Below are 20576 nucleotides of genomic sequence, written 5' to 3'. Positions count from 1 at the left end.
GGGAGTTCTTGGCAGGTTGTCTGCTCAAGGAGTCTGGTCCCTGGAGGAATCCAGGTTACTGATCAATGTTCTGAAGCTGAGAGCGATCCGGCTTTGCCTAGTCCGCTGGACCGAGTACCTGCAGGGTTGTCCAGTGCGCATTCAATCAGACAATGCCACGTCCGTGGCTTATGTCAATCACCAAGGGGGCACCAAAAGTATCCTTGCGGCCTTGGTAGTGGCAGGCATCCTTCGTTGGGCGGAACGCTTTGTTCAAGCGCTCTCCGCTGTTCACAATCCAAGAGTGGAAAATTGGCAGGCGGATTACCTCATTCGACAGGCCTTGGATGCAGGGAAATGGTCCCTCTATCCAGAGGTGTTCCAGCAGTTGTGCCTTCGTTGGGGCACTCCAGATGTAGATCTCTTGTTGTCTCGGGTCAACAGAAAAGTGGAGAGGTTGGTGGCCCGCTCCCGGGACCCTCTGGCGGACACCGCAGACGCGCTTGTGGCCCCATGGGATCAGTATCAGCTGATGTATGCCTTTCCTCTCAATTTGCTGCCAAGACTTCCTCACAGGATCGAGGCAGAAGAGATTCTGGTCATTATTGTGGCTCCGGACTGGCCTCGCCGAGCTTGGTACGCTGACCTGGTCAGGCTAGTCCCAGATGCTCCAGACTTCCTCTTCAGGGGATTGTCTGCTTCAGGGATTCCACCTCTTAAAATGAGGAAAGCGACTTCTAGGAAGATTTATCATACGTGGAAGTCGTATATTGCGTGGTGCGAGTCTCTTGGGGCTCCCCCTCGCTCTTACTTAGTGGCTCGGATCTTGGCTTAATTCAATGGGGAGTTGATCAAAAGTTGGCCTTGAGTACTATCAAGGGTCAGGTTTTCGGCCTTAGCAATTTTTTTCCAAAGGCCATTGGCCACCCATTCCCTGGTGCGTAACTTCATCCAGGGGGTGCGACACTTGGTACCTCCGTTGCGACCTCCGTGGCCACCTTGGGACCCCAATTTGGTGCTGTTGGTTCTTCAGAAACCTCCTTTTGAAAGTATTCAGGAGCTACCCCTGCTTACCTTATCCCAGTAGGTAACCTTCTTGGTGGCTATCACTTCTGCGCACAGGGTGTCAGAACTGGCAGCGTTGTCCTGTCGTTCTCCCTACCTAATGGTTCACAGGGATAAATTGGTACTTCACACAAATCCGTCCTTCCTTCTGAAGGTGGTTTCCAGTTTTCACTTAAATGATGACATTGTGTTACCTTCTTTGTGTCCTAATCCAACTCATCCTAAGGAATTTGTACTGCATACTCTGGTTGTGGTTCAGGCAATCAGGGTGTACTTGGCGACTACTGAGTCTTTTGGAAAGTCGAATTCGCTCTTTGTACTCACGGATGGTCCAAAGAAAGGGCTGCCTGCTGCAACTATTTCAAGATGGATCAGACAGACTGTCACAGTTGTGCAGGCTTATACAATTAAGGATCAAGTTCCACCTTTCCCTGTTAAGACACATTCTACTCGGGCACTTAGTGCTTCCTTGGCTTTTTGCCATCAGGCATCTGTACTTCAGGTTTGCAAGACGGCTACCTGGTCGTCTGTTCACACCTTTACAAAATTTTATAAGGTGGATGTGGTGGCATCTGCAGATGCCTCTTTTGGCCGCAAAGTTTTGTAGGCTGCTGTTTAGGGTTTTTTTTTTTGTTCTTCTTTGAGGGTGTTAACTGTTTGTTTCAGATGGGCCTCATCTTGTTGTTCTGATGAGTCCTGTCTTGCCTGGTTGGCAATGTTTTGTGCCTTGGAGACTTGTTTTTTCTGCGGTTCCCACCCCTCATTTTATGGCACTGCTTTGGGGTGTCCCTACTGATATGCATCAGAGACTGCGTCCGTCAATGATCGATAGAGAAAACTGGATTTTTTACTTTATAGAGAATCCTGACCAATCCCCAAAACTATCAACAAGTGCCATCACTGCCTGCAATGACCTCTGTGTATCACCCAAATATAATAAGGTGTCGTCAGCATACAATGAGACATCTGTTCAGGGACCTCTCTTGAACCCAACTATCTCAGGTGAAGCCCAAATACGAGCAGCTAGGGGCTCCAAGGCCAGGGCAAAGAGCAGGAGCGATAAAGGGCACCCCTGTCTAGTGCCTCTATGCAACGCAAATGGCTCGAAGAGCTCCTCATTGACTCTAATTCGAGCCAAAGGGGTAACATAAAGCACCCTAATCCACTTGATAAAAGTGTTACCCACTCCGAAACGTACCAGTGTTTTCTTTAGGCATTTGTAAATTCAGGTAAAGGCGTATAAGATTCTGTGCAATGGAACGGGAAGGAATGAATCCAGTCTGATCTCTATGAACAATCTTATGTATAATCTTTGTCAATCTTGACACCAAAACCTTGGGCAACAATGTTGACGTCTAATGTAAGAAGGGAGATAGGTCTATCAGAGTCAGCTAGTAAAGCATCCTTTCCCAGCTTTAGCAATACGACGTTTGCCTCATTCATTGACTGAGGTAGGACCCCCGACAGGAGTGCAGCATTATATACTTTAAGTAGGGAAGGTATCAGTTGTTTTCCATATTGTCCATAGACCTCGGAAGGAATGCAATCCACTCTAGGAGATTTACCATTGGCATGTTTTAAAGCCTTTAGAGCCAATAAGAGTTCCTCCTCCATCAGCGGGCCATTAAGCATTCTCATATGCGAATCGATAGGCAAGACAGCTTACATAGTTAGTGAGGTTGAAAAAAGACATCAGTCCATCCAGTTCAACCTATGATGTGTGTGTGTGTTTGCTTTTAACCATACATCGTATACCCCTGTATGTTGTGGTCTCTAAGGTGCCCATCTACTAGTTTTTTGAAACTATCAATGCTCCCTGCTGATACGACTGCTTGTGGAAGAGAATTCCACATCCTTACCGCTCTTACAGTGAAGAACCCCTTACGCACTTTAAGGTTAAACCGCCTTTCCTCTAGTTTTAGTGGGTGGCCACATGTCTTATTGTATCTCCTTTCTCTGAATAGTTTGTTCCTTATGCTAGGGTCGCCAGTACAGTATTTGTACATTGATATCATATCCCCCCTCAATCGTCTCTTCTCCAGAGAGAATAGGTTCAGTGCTTGTAGCCTATCCTCATAGCTGATGTCCTCCATTCCCCGAAACATTTTTGTTGCCCTTCTCTGGACTTTCTCCAGTTCCAGCACATCCTTCCTGAGGACCGGTGCCCAGAACTGGACAGCATACTCCAGATGTGGCCGGACCAGAGTCTTGTAGAGCAGGAGAATAATCTCTTTATTTCTGGAGTGAATCCCCTTTTTTATACATCCCAGTATTCTGTTGGCTTTGCTTGCAGCGGCTTGGCATTGCATGCCACTGCCAAGCCTGTTGTCTACCAGTACTCCCAAGTCCTTTTCCATCCTAGACTCACCCAGAGGTTCCCCCCTAGTGAGTAGCTTGCTTTCTGGTTTCTGGCCCCCCAGGTGCATTACTTTACATTTTTCAACATTAAACCTCATCTGCCATGTAGTTGCCCACCCCGTTATTTTGTTCAGGTCCGCTTGCAGGGTTTCCACATCCTGCATAGAAGATATTGGCAAGCCTAGTTTAGTATCATCTGCAAATACTGAGATTGTACTAGATATCCCCTCCTCTAGATCATTTATGAATAAATTAAACAGGATTGGTCCCAGGACAGAACCCTGGGGGACCCCACTTTCCACACCCGCCCAATCCGAGTACTCCCCATTAATCACCACCCTCTGGACTCTCCCCTGGAGCCAGTTCTCTATCCAGGTACTCACCTCATGGTCCATACCTACCTTCCTTAGTTTGTACAGTAAGCGTTTGTGGGGAACGGTGTCAAAGGCCTTTGCAAAGTCCAGATACACCACATCCACAGGCTTTCCCTTATCTAGGTGGCAGCTCAATTCATCGTAGAAGGTTAATAGATTGGTTTGGCAAGAACGATTTTTCATGAATCCATGCTGATTACTACTTATAATACCATTTTCATTACTAAAGTCTTGTATGTGGTCCCTTAACATCCCCTCCAAAATTTTGCAGACTACTGATGTTAGGCTGACCGGCCTATAGTTACCCGGGATACATCTCGGCCCCTTTTTAAATATTGGTACCACGTTGGCTTTTTTCCAATTAGCTGGCACCATACCCGTCTGTAAACTATCCTTAAAGATCAAGAATAATGGTCTGGCAATCACCTGGCTTAGCTCATTAAGAACCCTCGGGTGCAAGCCATCCGGTCCCGGGGATTTATTTATGTTAAGTTTCTCTAGCTTAGCTCTAAGTCTATCTTCTGTTAGCCATGGCGGCACTTCCTGAGGTGTATTATTTAGTTCGGCCTTACAAGCAAGGTTCTTGTAGCCCCCCAATTCTTTTGTGAAGACTGAAGAGAAGAAATTATTTAACACTTCCGCCTTTTCTCTGTCCTCAGTGGCCATATTTCCTTTGTCATCTTTTATGGGGCCAATGTGTTCTGGCCTCGCTTTCTTACTGTTTATATACTTAAAGAACTTCTTGGGGTTCTTTTTACTCTCCTCCGCTATATGTCTCTCGTGTTCTATTTTAGCCGCCCTGATTTCATCTTTACATTTCTTATTACACTCTTTGTAATGCTTAAATGCTGCCAATGACCCCTCAGTCTTGTATTTTTTGAAGGCCTTTTCTTTAGCACTAGCATACATTTTTATGTTGGAGTTTAGCCACCCAGGGTTTAGTTTTGCTCTTTTAAATTTATTTCCCTTTGGAATGCACTGGCCAATCCCCTTGTTAAGTATGCTCTTGAAGCACTCCCATTTTTCCTCTGTGTTCTTTGTTCCCAGGGTTCTATCCCATTTGATATTTTCTAGCAGCGAGCGCAGTTTAGGGAAATTGGCTCTTTTGAAATTCAGTGTCCTTATATTACCCTTGTGTTTCCTATTACTGTAATTAATACTGAAACCAATTGACCTATGGTCACTGTTTCCTAAGTTGTCCCGTGTTTCTATATCCTTGAGCAGGTATGTATTGTTGGTAATCAGTAGGTCAAGTACCGCATTGTTTCTTGTCGGTGCATTCACCATCTGACCCATGAAATTGTCCTGCAAAACATTTAGGAACTGCCTAGCCTTGGCTGAGTGCGCAGTTCCTTCTGCCCAGTCTATATCTGGATAATTAAAGTCCCCCATTATAATGACATTTCCCATCCTTGCTGTCAATCCTATCTGTAACATGAGGTCCGCCTCACCCTCCTCCCTCTGGTTGGGGGGCCTATAGCATACGCCCAATATTACCTTCCCCACCGTGCCTTCCCTTTGAAGCTCTACCCATAGGGATTCTGCCTCGTCCTTAGCTCCATTATTAATATCATCCCTCATATATACCTGTATACTGTTCTTAATATACAGACATACCCCTCCCCCTTTTTTACCTTCTCTATCCCTGCGATAAAGGGAATACCCCTGAATGGTCGCCATCCAGTCATGGGAGCTGTCAAACCAAGTCTCAGTTATCCCCACAAAATCTAAGTCCTCCTCAAACATCAGCAGCTCCAGCTCTCCCATCTTGTTGGCCAGGCTTCTGGCATTGGTATACAAACCTCTTAATTTTGATCGGTTACATATATCCTCATTTGTTGTTTTTAGGCTGCTCATTTGATTTTTCCCCATACCCACCCTGGGTTTAGGAGCTCCGAACACCCTACCGCTAATGCCCCCATTTCTGCCCTCTGAATCTTGCTTTTCCCTGGCTAATTCTACATCTGTACCCTCCCCCCCCCATTCCCTAGTTTAAAAGCCCCTCTAACTTTGTGGCCATCCTCTCACCCAGTACGGCTGCACCCTCCCCATTTAGGTGCAATCCGTCCCTACCAAAGAGCCGGTGGCCGACTGAGAAGTCAGCCCAGTTCTCCAGGAACCCGAAACCCTCCTTACTACACCAGCTCCTCAGCCACTCGTTAACTTCCCTAATCTCCCACTGCCTTTCTGGTGTGGCTCGAGGTACAGGTAGTATTTCGGAAAATACTACCTTGGAGGTCCTACTCCTCAACTTAGCTCTTAAGTCCCTGAAATCGTTTAGGACTCTCCATCTTCATCTGCCTATGTCATTGGTACCCTCGTGTACCATGACAGCTGGGTCTTCCCCAGCCCCACCCAATAATCTGTTCACCCGATCCGCGATGTGCCGAACCCGAGTGCCCGGCAAACAACAGACTGTTCGGCGCACACGGTCTTTGTCACAGATTACACTGTCTGTCCTTCTAATAATTGAGTCCCCTACCACCAGCACCTGTCTTTCCTTTCCCTTTCTCCCGGCCTCACTGGAGGAGTTCTTCCCCTGGCAGCTAGGGGCGTCACTCTGCTCCAGCAATGCTGGTCCCTGACTGGTTTCCCCAACATCACACAACGGGGCGTATCTATTGGGGTGCTCCAGCCCAGAATCGGCCTCCTTGCCTTGTCCCCTTCTACCCCTCCTGTCACCCCTCTACTCTGCTCTGATGCCTGCACCTCCAATACTCCGCCCACCTCTGTGCAGACCCCTGCCTGCACCTGACTGGTACGATCCTGGCTCTCCTCCGGTATGGACATTCGTCTTAGTGTTGCCAGCTGCTTCCCTAGATTCAGGACCTGGGCTTCCAGGGAAGCAACGTGCTTACATTTTGTGCATTTGTATTCGCCCTCGATCACATGTCTGAGGAACGCATACATATCACAAGATGTACACTGTGTCGCATCTCCACACCCGCCGGGCATTGTACCTACTAATCTATTCTAAAGGGGATTCAGCGATTTAAGTCTATCCTATGTGGCTATTTCCTGGCTTCCTAACTCTACCTTCTCACCCTCTGGTACTCCGCTACACTCACTTGACACTCAGTTGCACACACTCACAATCTCACAGCCGGTCAGTCGCACAACACTCACAGTCGCACAGCCCGGTCAGACGCACAACTCTGTCGCACAGCCCGGTCAGACGCACAACTCTGTCGCACAGTCCGGTCAGACGCACAACTCTGTCGCACAGCCCGGTCAGACGCATAACTCTCAGTCGCACAGCCCGGTCAGACGCACAACACTCTGTCGCACAGCCCGGTCAGACGCACAACACTCTGTCGCACAGCCCGGTCAGACGCACAACACTCTGTCGCACAGCCCGGTCAGACGCACAACACTGTCGCACAGCCCGGTCAGACGCACAACACTCTGTCGCACAGCCCGGACAGACGCACAACACTCTCAGTCGCACAGCCCGGACAGACGCAGAACACTCACAGTACACTCAGGTAGCAACAGGTACTCCCAGACACTCAGGTAGCAACAGGTACTCCCAGACACTCAGGTAGCAACAGGTACTCCCAGATACTCAGGTAGCAACAGGTACTCCCAGATACTCAGGTAGCAACAGGTACTCCCAGACACTCAGGTAGCAACAGGTACTCCCAGACACTCAGGTAGCAACAGGTACTCCCAGACACTCAGGTAGCAACAGGTACTCCCAGACACTCAGGTAGCAACAGGTACTCCCAGACACTCAGGTAGCAACAGGTACTCCCAGACACTCAGGTAGCAACAGGTACTCCCAGACACTCAGGTAGCAACAGGTACTCCCAGACACTCAGGTAGCAACAGGTACTCCCAGACACTCAGGTAGCAACAGGTACTCCCAGACACTCAGGTAGCAACAGGTACTCCCAGACACTCAGGTAGCAACAGGTACTCCCAGACACTCAGGTAGCAACAGGTACTCCCAGACACTCAGGTAGCAACAGGTACTCCCAGACACTCAGGTAGCAACAGGTACTCCCAGACACTCAGGTACTCAGGTAGCAACAGGTACTCCCGGATACTCAGGTAGCAACAGGTACTCCCAGACACTCAGGTTCTCAGGTAGCAACAGGTACTCCCAGATACTCAGGTAGCAACAGGTACTCCCAGATACTCGGGTACTACACTACACCCTTAGTCACTGTTCAATCTCAGTCACCAGTCTTACTTACCTAGTGTGTGTCCCTTTAAGCCTGTCACTAGCAGTTCCTGGCGGTGATTCCTCTCTGTCGGTCGGTCTCCTCTCAGCACCCGCCTCCCTCGGTCACTACCCGGTCAGCTAGTCTCCTCTGTTCCTCTGTGGGGGGGGGGGATCCCTCACCGCTCGCCGCAAGGGACAGTTTACTGCACGCCGCCCTCTACAAGGGAGGGGGGGTTACCGCACCGCTCGCCGCCCGCTCTTACTTCGGTGGGGGGGGGCTCTTAGCAACGGACGCCGCCGCCGCAACAATGGAGGGGTGGGGGGTTAACGATCCGCTCGCCGCCCGCTTCCTTTCAGGGGGGTTCTAGCCTGGACGCCGCCGCTCTTCTGAGGGGGGGGTGGGGGGGACTCACACACCCGGTCTGTCACACACCCGCTCCTCTCACTCGCACGCAGACACTGATCCCGCGCGCTCTGCTCCACAGCACCACCTGCCGGTCTCCTCTGCTCTCTCTCTCTCTCTCTCTCTCCCAGTGCTCCAATATCCAGCAGCTATTTCCATCTTGGTAGGGTGTACTTGAACAGAATAAAGGTCAATATAGAAAGATCGAAACACATGAAAAATGTCCTTTGTGGAACCCCTAATTAGGCCTTTGGAGTCCTGTATACTAGAAATGTATGCTTAGGATTGTTGAGTATGTATCAACATCGCTAACCTATGCCCTGTTTCTGTTTCTGTTGTAAGAAAAAGGGTTTGCTCTCTGTTAACTGGATTTCTACCTACTTGGACATTGACTGAGCTGCCAGCCAAGCCTTCTTAGTGTCTGAGGGATTGGCAATGTAAGCTTCCTCTGTTTTCCCAGCCTCCACAATAATAAATGTTTCCCAAGCTTTTGTAGAGGTTAATAGTATTAATGAGGTGTATAAATTGACCCCGCAAAAATTCCTTAGCCACGTCCCACATCCGCCGAGTCAGGGTTAAGACAGAAGGATTACAACTCAGGGATGGGGTTCGGAGCAGGAAACAGTCATCCAAAATAGGTTTAATTTCCAGCTAAAGAGGAGGGGAAAGCAAGTTCCACCCAAAAAGAGTAATGATCAGAAATAGGTCTGGATTCATATTGTGAGAAAGCTAGGAGAGAGAGGTAAACTGTTGCCCAAGTCAAGGTCTATCCTAGAAAAACCCATCATATGTAGCAGAATAACAGGAACACATTTTAACACGCGGATAGTGCAACCTCCACACATCAGTCCGACCAGGTTCCCCCACCAAGCGAGAAAAGGGAGTGGGTCCTATTACAAAGGAGGAATTTTGAGCAGTAGTGGATCGTTTATCCCATTGGGAATCCATTAAATTGTTAGTCACCCACTGCTAATAATGGGGTGTCTGGAAAACGGGCCATGAAACGTGCCAATGTTTTATGAACTTATGAGAATGGAAGAGGGATGTACACATCCGTAATTATACAAAACCACCTAAATATAGTGCATAATAGGAAAACATACCGACTATTTGGGCCGGTAATCACTTGATTGCATGAAAATTTAGTCCCTTGATGAACAAATATACTCACACCTCTAGCATGGGTGGAAAAGGTTCATTGGTATTGGTAACTAAACAAATGTGATGACAAAACGGGTCTCTTGAAGACAGAGAAGGTCAGCTTTGTTGTTTCACAGTGCTAAAAATAGCTAGGCGTTTCATTGGGTCACCAAGACCTTGAACGTTCCAGGACAGTATAAGGATTGTATTAGCCATAAATCAGCAAAAAGAACAATGGATGACCACAAGCTAGGGAAGCATTCCAGAAGCCTCCTTCCTCATAACTTTGGAAAAATACCCCTGCAATGTCTCCTCCCCCCATAGTTGGTCTGAGGGTGGGAGGTAATCCTTGAGGAGGGCATGTATTCATATCCAACATATGAGGAGTTCAATCCAGTTGGGTATCCATGAGCAAGAAAGTACTAAAAAGGTGAAGAAAAAGAAAGGGGAAAAAAAATCATCAAACATAGCAGGTTCCACCAAATCCAAACCAACTGTCCACATGTGACCTCCATTGGGGCAACAGAGGAAGTTCAAAGATGCAATAGAGAACTTAACAGCAGGGAGTTGAATGAAGGACGAATCAGGTAGGTTACCATCTGTGTTCCGCCTAAACGCAGGGAAACGGCAGGTGACAATTGCTTAATCATCAAGAAAAGACCTGTGGAAATTAAGTCGCAGCTGATTGTGGTGGCGTGCTGCAATATGATGCTCTCCCCTCCCTGTCAAGCCATTGGGATGCAGTGGAAGGCTTTTCAAAGAAATGTGTCTCCCCTTTAGCCACCACTCTTAAGTTTAGCGGGGAAGAGCATGGCGTACTGCAGATTGAGTTCCCGGAGAGGTTGTCTGACGTCTGTTAACTTTGCCCTTTGTTTTTGTACTTCTGTAGAATATTTGGGGAACAAGGAGATTTTAGTATTATCTATAGCCAGAGCTCTGCCCATACCTCTGGCTTTGGCAAGAATCTGATTGTCAGTATTTTTGAATGTTGTCAGGATTATTAGGTAGATTAAATAAAAGAAAAATGGAAATATGTCATATTCTGTTCTATATAGAGATTTTGAGCAGTGGCATCCATTTTTGTTAAAAGGTTACTGAAAGTTCAAATTTCCTTTTTAAACAAGCTGTATATTTCAGGAGATTTTAAAAGGTTTCCCCAGACATGCTGTTATTGACCTAAGGTAATAAATAAATAGACTGTTTACTTTCTTTAGATAAAGTCTAGCTGACGCTATACCAAGGTAATCTTATCTGTGTGGGTGACCATGAACACTAGTCAAGTATTCTGTGTTTAAACCCATTTAAAAATAAGATTTAAAGATACATTATAATGTAAGAGAATATTAACAATGAGTGTATATATGAATAACATACATAGATATTTAGGAAAACTTTCTATATTATAGTTTGTTTTTTATTCTTGCTCAATTCTAGTTTTACTTAGATTGATGACTCATGATTTCATGTTTAGAAAAGCTTAAATAAGCTTTTGTAAGTGGTAGAGTTGTCATAAAACTTTTCTGACCTTGCCAAAGAGTCTAGAAGGTCTGGGATTGTAAGCTCTTTATCAATATAAGGTTCAAAGTTTATTTGTAGGTAGATAATGCTGTTATATGCTATATACTGAATCTAAGAGTAATACAATACTGCCCTCTTCGGTGATTGCTACTAAGTGAAGTCTATGGTTAAAACAGTCATTTCCAATATATATATATATATATATATATATATATATATATATATATATATATATATATTTATTTAATGGTGTTACCAGGTTCAATCCTTACCTAGATACATGATGGAGATATATGATGGACATGTATATACCATGAGAATATGGATAGATTTTTATGTTGTTTTTATGATAGTCTTAAATGGAGAACTTATCATACAGTTTTATTATCAAATTTCCTTAATGATTAGTAGAGATGTCGCCCAATGACCTCACCAGTTAATGGTTAAGTAATCCCAACCATGTTAATTTTACTGCCCTTTTGTTCAATACAATATAAAAAGGGAACCCAGATGTAAAAGGACACACACATTACGACAACATCCATTACACTTACAACACACACGCTACTTACATCCATACATATACTCCTCTATACATACTCCATTTGCTCCATCATTTATCTGAAACTTTGAAGGATGCCACACGAAACTCCTCCCTAACTGGCCACCATTTTGGGAAGGCAGCCATCTTAAGGACTCTGGTAACGACCGTTTTAGGCTAGCAGCCATTTAAAATGTGGTAAATATACCTTGCTGTTTATTTCCTTGCATGTTTTACATTTCATGTTGAAGGGTTACGAGATTACAGTCCCAGCCGTATTAGATTTTTCTCTAAAAACTGATTTTTTTATTTTTATACGTTTTTATTAATATCAGATTTAGCGCAATATTAAGTGATCTAGGCTCCCATTTTGCATAGCCTATTCTCACTCCAACTGCAGCGAAGAGACTGTTGGCTGCGCAATTCGCAGACAATTGTGGTTTGATTATATAGAATACTTATCTATGGTTTCTACTATACCTGCGTAAAACGTAATCTTGCTTTATTTTTAATTTCATTATTGAGCTACATATCCCATTGCATTTATAGTTTTAAGTTTGTATTTTATGACAGAGTTATCTCTGTCTCACCTCAAGTCTTATCATTTATTGTGAATACATGTCTTGTGAATTAATATTCTTGTATATTCCCTACTGTAGATTGTTTTCACTAAGATTGGTATATGCTGTTAAAAAGAAATTAATCGATTTAAAAATAATTCGTTGCATATTGATTTGTGGAAATAAGTTGAGATTCTCCTACCTTATAGATCTTTGCTTATTTACATAAATGGAGACACTGTTATATCAGAGCAGTATAAATATTCTGACAATGTCAAAGCAGTACATTGTTTTCCATTGAAATTCTTTTTTTTATATTGTGGGCCTGTAATTCTTAGGACTAACTCACTTAAACCTGTCTAAACAAGAGTCTAGTAGACATCCTCTGGAAGGAAAAATTTGAAAAACAAAATCCTAAATGTACTAGAACCAGATCTATGTTTATCTTGGTTATCATACTCAAATTCTCGTAATTTCTAAAGAGGGGCTCCAAACCGTTACATAATGATGTAATTCTTGAGATAAACAAACTTAGCTGCAAACAAGTTCATATCCTAAATAAGCCCTCTTTTTGTCCATACAACAGGCCCCATAGTCTCCTTGCTCCTTTGAATATGATGACTAAGATAAACATAGATATAGTTCTAGTACATTTAGGATGTCTATATACTGTATTTTTCGATTTGATTGATTTCTTGACTGTAATTTCTTGACAGTTATTTCTTGACTGTTTTTTTCTTAAACTGCACCGTTACGGGGGTTCTTAATATTTAACTGAATTCCACATAGTGGTGTATGTACAGTCCCTATGCGGTATTATACCTGGGGTGTGCATGTTTTTGAAGTGTTAGATTTGGTGTTATCGACATAGGAAGGCGCCATCTCCACAAGATGGTGCTGTCTGTTATATACATCCTATGTAATTTTCCCAGATGAGATAGATTATGTATTATATTTTGTTTTTGTCCGTGTGTCTTATTGGCAGCCCCTCTTATTTTGGCTTGTAGCGGGCCGCAGCGGTGATTTCTTCCTCTGCCCCCTTGGTTTGTCATCTGCCCTTGCCTCCTCCCTCTGTCACTCTGGCAGAGTGGATGAGGTGACAAATGGGCGGGGGGCGGAGACCCCGCTCCCGCTTTTATTGCGCATGCGCGATAGCACTCTTCAGTACACCGTCTCTTAATATGGGGGGACGTGAGTGCGGCTATGTTTTTTGGCGCCAACAGCTCCCTTTTAAAGGGGGTCCAGGGGTGAAAAGCCCAAATGAACTATCGCTGGAGGATCCCTGTTGGCACGGCGCTGGACTCTTTGTCTCTTGGGCTGGAAGCCATTATTACCCCAAGGTAACAACCTTATGCTCAGATGCAGTTGAAGTTAGGAGAAATGGTTTAGCAACATCTAATTGGTGACACACATTCATTTCTCGATCGTTCATCGACAGACGCAGCTCCATATCATCTTCAGACCATTGGGTTATGCTCCTCAGAAATAGAAAACTATGCAGGAAAAAGCTTTACCATGCTTATGGGGGCTGTTCCTGCAGGCATAACCCCACACAATCTGCTACAGCCTCTAGTTTGTTTTCTGCCTAGTTTAGGAATAGGACCTAATTCCCTGCTGGGACTTCGGTCTTTGCTATTAATAGGGAAATTTGTTTTATTGTGATTTTTTTTTTTCACTAGTTAGTTCCTATATCCGGCTGTTGTTTTGCACTGGATTTTCTAGATCCTTATGGTCTCCCAGCCTGGCCAGCGAGCGTGAGCAGGATATAGTCCAGAACTAGGCTTCGCCACGACGGAACCCCCCGATGGATAGGGACGAACCTGCGAGTGGACAATTCTCGCTGGGACGCAATAGACCTGGAATTCCCTGAGTGGCAGTGTACCCCCTGGCTGGCAGCACCCCCACCCCGGTTGGGAGGTGGACTGTTAGGAGTGGCACCCACCTGGTACCATGGTATGGTGAGTAATACCGTTCCCTGGCTGTCTCGGAGTGGACGTGGGTTGTTGGACCCTCTCTGCTCCCTCGTTTCCCCTGGCCACTGTGATGTTAGGTCTACCGCTCCAAGTCTTTTCCCCTACCCATAGCAGGTCCTACCTCCAGGGGGCGGAAATATTGCAGCCGTGGTGGCGTTTTTCTTTGGGGGTGGCCTTGTCCTGGTGGGGTCTCTTCCTAGGGACCCCCTGATGCATCTTGTCTTGAACCCCTTCTTGGGGTCAGGGAGACTGCATGACGCTCCTTGGGGGCCGCCATTTTGCTGTAGATTTACGCTTTCTATTCTCCCATTGAAATGCATGAGCAGCTATTTTATGTTCCCTATAGGAATCCATGTGGCGGCCATTTTCTTGTAGTCAACGATCGCTAGACAGGCAAACGGCATATAACACAAATCTAGCTATGACAGGCTGTGCTTTTCATTTCCTGTGGAAGAATGTTTTACTTTCTGTTTCACAGGAACGTGCTGGCAGTCTCCTGAGCGGTTTGGTAACGTTTTCTGGGGTCCCCTGTAGGTTTTCCCCACCCACTCTATCAGATTGTATTGGATTAGGACTAGGTATACCCTTAAGTTAGCGGTGGGATCGCAATTTTGCGACTTTTAAAGACTTTAAAAATATTTTCATCTCAGTGTAAAATGGTGCCCCAGGGTACTATTTCTCCTACAGACCCCCTAGGAGTGGCTGCGGAACCTTCTGGGTCGCAGCCCCTGTCTTGGAAAGCCTGGTGCCAAAGGTAGATTTTGGTTGTAAAAGTGTTGCTAGCCGCAAACACCCTCTGCTTTAACCCCCCCCCCCCCGGTAGTTTCCTCGGATTCTGAGGCAGATATGGCCACCCCACACGCACCCCACCCTGAGGGGTTGGTGTCTTCGCATTCTGATGGGGAAGAGCACCTGTCCTCGTCCGCCGCCGTGCGGAAACGCTTATTAATGGAAGCACTTATAGTTTCAGTGCGGGAAACTTTAAAATTGGCAGATGAATCTACAGTGTAGGGTTTGCAGGTGTCTTTTGGTTCCCAAAAATCCCGAAAATCGGGCAAGGTGTTTCCTTGTTCGGAGCTTTTTGACGATATTTTCAATGAACAATGGCGGCGCATCAAGCACATGCTAGTGGTGCCTAAGCGCTTTAAACGCAGTTATCCCTTTGCAGATTCAGTTTCCACTAGGTGGATCACCCGGTTTCTAGGCTAAATAATTCTACTGTGGTTCCGGTGGAAGAATCCCCGCCCTTCGCGGACCCTGTGAATAGAAGGGTGGAGTTTTTGTCCCGCCATCTACACGTGCTAGCAGGTTTCATAGTGAAACCAATATTTGTAAATTGTTATGGTGTTACCGAATGGGTGAAGTTACTTAAAGGTAACTTGGAAGCTGAGTAGCTCCCCCCAGCGGTGCTGGAACTAATGGACCAGATGGTTCAAGTCCTGATGTTCATGTGTGGATGCGGCTCCCCTAGTGGCCAGCATTTCAGCACTGTTGACAAAGTGAAGCAGGCTATCCTAGGCTGGTTAAGACAAATCTTTCTATGCCAAAGCTTTCCAGGCATTAGTTAAACACTGGTATACGTGTAGAAATGTAGCAAAAGTGGGAAGTATGTCGACAATTAAATTCAGCTTTGATAGATCTTCACTTTATGGGGGAGAGGTTGTTTGGATCCACTCTGGACGAGTTGATCAAAGGCCTTATGGGTGGGAAGAGTACTCTTCTTCCTCAGTCCTCTAAGGGCAAGGTGCCTTGTCATAGACGGGGGCCTTTCTTCACTGCTCCTAAGCGACTTTTTCGTACCTCCGGGTCACAAGAAAAAGGGAAGCCGTTTAGGTCTTCTGGTAGTTCCAATAAGCCATGGTCAGGTAAATCAAAGACCGGCCAGTCTGGATCTGCAGACAAATCCTCTTCTGGATGAAGGGGGAGCCCTCACCCGCTTATGGGTTGGGGGAATGTCTTCGCTTCTTTCCTGGGACCTTGGACTTCCTTGATTCAGGACAAATGGGTTCACAAACTAATCCGATCAGGGTACAAGATCGAATTCCAGTCTCGTCGGTCGGACAGATTCTTCCCGTCCAATCTGCACCAAACTCCAGAACGATTAAGGAATCTACGAGAGGCGTTACAAGATCTGCTGTCGCAAGGGGTGATTGTGGGGCGATCCGGTTGTGGCAAACAATCTGTCCTCTCTGTGAACTTACATTCAGGCCTTGGGTCTGATGGTATCAACCTTTGAGGCGGTTCTGTTTGCTCAGTTCCATACCAGACCTTTGCAAAGGGAGATTCTTGTCAAATGGAACAAGGATCCAAAGTCCTTGGACACTTTAATTTAGTAGAGCCACAACACAAGATCTGCTCTATTATGGTGGCTTCATTCTCCAGCACTATGCCAGGGGAAAGTCCTTGTTTCCGTTGTTTTGGACGGTGGTTACCACGGATGCCAGCCTGTCGGGATGGGTACTGGGGGAAGCTCTGTGCCCAGGGAACCTGGACAGTAGAAGAGTCCAAACTGCTGATTAAAATGTTTTGGCACTCAGAGCAATAAAGCTTTGTCTGAGCCACTGGATGACTCGCCTGCAAGATGTCCAGTTCGGATTCAATCAGACAATGCCACGGCTGTGGCTTACATCAACCACCAGAGGGGCACCAAGAGTGTCTTGGTGGCTGAAATTTTGGCCAGGGCGGAAGAGTTTGTCCCAGTCCTCTCTGCTGTGTATATCCCAGGTGTGGAGAACTGGCAAGCGGATTACTTGAATCATCAGGTGTTTGATTAAGGGGAGTGTTCCTTACACCCGGAGGTGTTTCATCTTCTGTGTGTCCGGTGGGGGATCTGTTTGCTTCTTTTCTCAACAACAAGGTGCATAGTTTCGTAGCCAGATCTAAATATCCTCTAGCCGACGCCACAGACGCACTGGTGGCTCCTTGGGATCGGTATTGGCTGATTTACGCCTTTCCTCCACTGAAACTCCTGCCGAGGCTTCTTCGCAGGGTAGAGGTGGAAGGGATTCCGGTTATTCTGGTGGCTCCAGACTGACCTCTCTGGTCTTGGTAGGCAGACCTAGTAAGGTTGGTCGCTGTTGTTCCTTGGAGACTTTCTCTCAGGGAAGATCTACTGTCTCAAGGTCTGATCTTCCATCCTGCTTTACAGTCACTGGCTTTAACGGCATGGCTGTTGAAAGCCAGGTGTTGAGGAATAGAGGTCTTTCTGACTCTGTGATTCCTACCCTATTGAAGGCTAGGAAGATATATCATCGTACGTGGAAATCTTACATTTCATGGTGTGAATCACTGAAGGTGCACCCTCGCTTGTTTTCGGTTGCTAGAGTTTTGGCTTTTCTGCAGAAAGTGGTTGAACAGCGGTTGGCTTTGGTCACTATCAAAGGTGAAGTGTCAGCCTTGACTATATATTTTCAATGCCCGTTAGCTATGCATGCCTTGATTCGTACCTTCATTCAGGGAGTTCGCTATATGGCTCCTCCGAGACGGTCCTCGCTACCTCCGTGGGATCTAAATCTGGTGTTCTGTTCTTCAAAAGCCTCCTTTTGAGAACATTCGGGAGGTTCCTCTGCTTTTATTGTCTCAGAAGGTTGTCTTCTTGGTGGCTATCACTTCTGCCCGCAGAGTATCTGAATTGGCGGCGTTGTAATGCTGCTCACCTTATTTGGTGGTCCACAGAGATAAAGTGGTGCTCCGACCAAATCAATCGTTTCTTCCTAGAGGGTTTCTGATTTTCATTTGAATGAAGAGATTGCGCTGCCTTTACTCTGTCCCAAGCCCAAGCATCCCAAGGAAATTGCCTCGCATTTTTTGGATGTGGTTTGGGCGATCAGGGTTTACCTGGCGGCTACAGAGTCTTTCAGAAAATCAGATGCTCTTTTTGTCCTTACTGAGGGATCTCGTAAGGGATTGGCTGCGTCTGCTGTGACCATTTCCAGGTGGATCAGGCAGACGGTTGTTCAGGCTTATTCGCTGAAGGGTCAGGTTCCTCCTTTCCCAGTGAAGGCACATTCTACTAGAGCGCTGAGTGCATCTTGGGCTTTTCGCCATCAGGCGTCAGTGATGCAAGTTTGCAAGGCGGCAACTTGGTCGTCTGTGCATATGTTCACAAAATTCTACAAAGTTGATGTGTTGGCATCTTCGGATGCCTCTTTTGGCCGCAAGGTTTTGTAGGCTGCTGTTTAAAGAGAATATTTTTTGTTCTCTTTGAGGGTGTATGCTTTTTCTAGGTGAGCTCCAGTTCCTGGTTAAGCTTCATATTACCTGGTTGGCTATAGAGTACATTTAGTTTTGGGGAGTTACGTTGTTCTTTGCGTTGTTTTCTCACCTCATGAAAATACTGCTTTGGGACATCCCAATGGTCTAAAGAAGATATGGAGCTGCATCTGTCGATGAACGATAGGGAAAACTGGATTTTTGTACTTACCGTAAAATCCTTTTCTTGGAAGTTCATCGACAGACGCAGCACCTGCCCCTCTGCTTCTGAGTGTTCGGGGTTTTTTGTCTTCTAAACACTGCTTGCAACGAAACTTGAGGCTGTAGCAGTGTGTGGGTTATGCCTGCAGAGACAGCCCCCTTAGGCGTGGTAAAGCTTTTTCCTGCCTAGTGTCCTATTCCTGATTGGAGGAGCATAACCCAATGGTCTAAAGAAGATATGGAGCTGCGTCTGTCAAACTTCAGTGAAAAGGATTTTTCGGTAAGTACAAAAATGCAGGTTTTTACTTTTATTTTCTGGCTCATGTCTTGGGTGGATCCATACGGATTCCTACACCTTTAGTCTTATTAATTGATTTTCATCTGAGAGGGCTTCTCTCCTTATTGGTTTCACTTTGGAGATTAGGTATGTTGATTAGTGAAAGTTATAAGAAAGGATTCTTTAGGTATATGTAATAATGGATAGCTGCTTTTGACTACTTTCCCTGCTTTGTGACCCAAGGTTTAGTGATACTCAGCTTAAATGAAAAGTTTGTGGCTTGCTCTTGGCCCCCTATCTCATTGTGGATGTCGGGAAGATGGGCCCCCCTTTCCTCCTTTACCCATATATTGGTGGTAGCCTCACTCCGGTGATGTTCCTCTGGCTGTAAGTGTTTACCCTGTTCGATTCTTGTGAGCTTATCTGATTTCCTCCAGCAGGGTACAATACTATCTGTTTACCCTTAAGTTTTTGTGTAATATAATAGCTATATGAGATATTTATTAGAATATAGTATACAGTCAATAGCAGTTGATGAAAACCTTTTATACTCTTATGCTTGTAGTAACCGTAACCCACCTGTACCCTCCCCCCCCCCGCCATGCAAACACCCCTGAAGAAGCCGTAAGGTGAAACGCATTGGGAGGAGTCCCATCCTCTGCATCACTGGCTACTTGTCTGCTTTGATTGATGTATATAGTGGCAGTACCTTTAAAGTTTGTTTGGGGATCCCAAGTTATGGATCATATCTTTTTCAGGGTTATATTATGTTATACGTTGTTTTTATACTCTCTTGATGTCTCCAATGACTGGAGTTTTTTTAATCTTTATTACCAATAAAGTGTGCATTTTTTACAAACCTATGTGTTATCTTAAAAGCATCTGATGGAGGAGCCCAACACCTTCAAAGTCCTGCTTTCCCTTTTTCCAATTTCTGACTATGTATTTGGGATGTGGTGTTGACAGGATTAGCCGTGCATATACAGTATATGTATCAGAAGTATAAACTATCTGGGTTGTTTGTGCACTGGAAGCCTATATAAGTCAATGGCAGTGCAGCAATTGCAAAGTTATTTATTGTAAAAACATACCTTATTTCATTTTTATGGCTTCATTTTTTTTTTTTTTTTTTTTCAGAATTTTTCAGATTTCTTGTTCCGTTGGTATTTAGAGAAGGGAAAGCGTGGAAAGCTTTTGTCCCAACCAGTTTCCCAGCATGGGCACCTGGCTTCATTTCTGCAAGCTCATGAACATCTTAGTTGGTTACATGAAGTTAACAGCCAAGATTTTGAAAAGGTAAGCTGGCTGTAAAAAAAAAAAAAAAAAAAAATCAATTGATACCAGTTATATTTTTTTTAAGGCAGTTAGTTTTCAGAAAATGGTTTAGTGGCACTATCAATAACGTATAGGGTATATTTTTCTTAATGCTGCCTTGCACCATACTACTCTCAAAGGGGTGCATGAATAGCAATAACTGGCTTAGGAGTAGAAGATATTGAACCAGACGCTAAGAATCTGCTTGGTGCAGGAACACCCTTACCTGTGGTGACAATTCTTTTAAAAAAAACAGAAGAAAAAATGTACTCCATACTAGTGAAGAATATGCATTACAGTATGTTTTAAGAGAGAACTGAGGACTTCAGGTTTCTTTGTTAATGTCTCTGTTTTTTTTTTTGTTTTTTTTTTAAAGAGAACTCCAGGAATGCTCTATTTTTATTATATTATATTAAAGGGGATGTAAACCTGATTCATGAAAATTTACCTAAGCACATATATCTGCAGTGATTTCTTATACAGTTGTGCTCAT

The 20576-nt window shown here is 45.3% G+C and overlaps 1 protein-coding gene across 2 annotated transcripts in view; it reads left to right on the top strand.

The window, feature by feature from the left end:
* NUP133 (nucleoporin 133) overlaps positions 1–20576 on the top strand; it is an 899557-nt gene that overhangs the window by 735301 nt on the left and 143680 nt on the right. For both annotated transcript variants that reach the window (XM_082249111.1, XM_082249110.1), the window contains exon 19: positions 19907–20065. In XM_082249111.1, the coding sequence (XP_082105237.1) occupies positions 19907–20065 (159 nt within the window). The remainder of the gene's footprint in view (positions 1–19906; positions 20066–20576) is intronic.

This window comes from Pelophylax lessonae, assembly GCF_965119305.1.
Source record: "Pelophylax lessonae genome assembly, chromosome: 3".
Classification (NCBI taxonomy): domain Eukaryota; kingdom Metazoa; phylum Chordata; class Amphibia; order Anura; family Ranidae; genus Pelophylax; species Pelophylax lessonae.
This window is presented reverse-complemented; position numbering and strand designations above follow the sequence as displayed.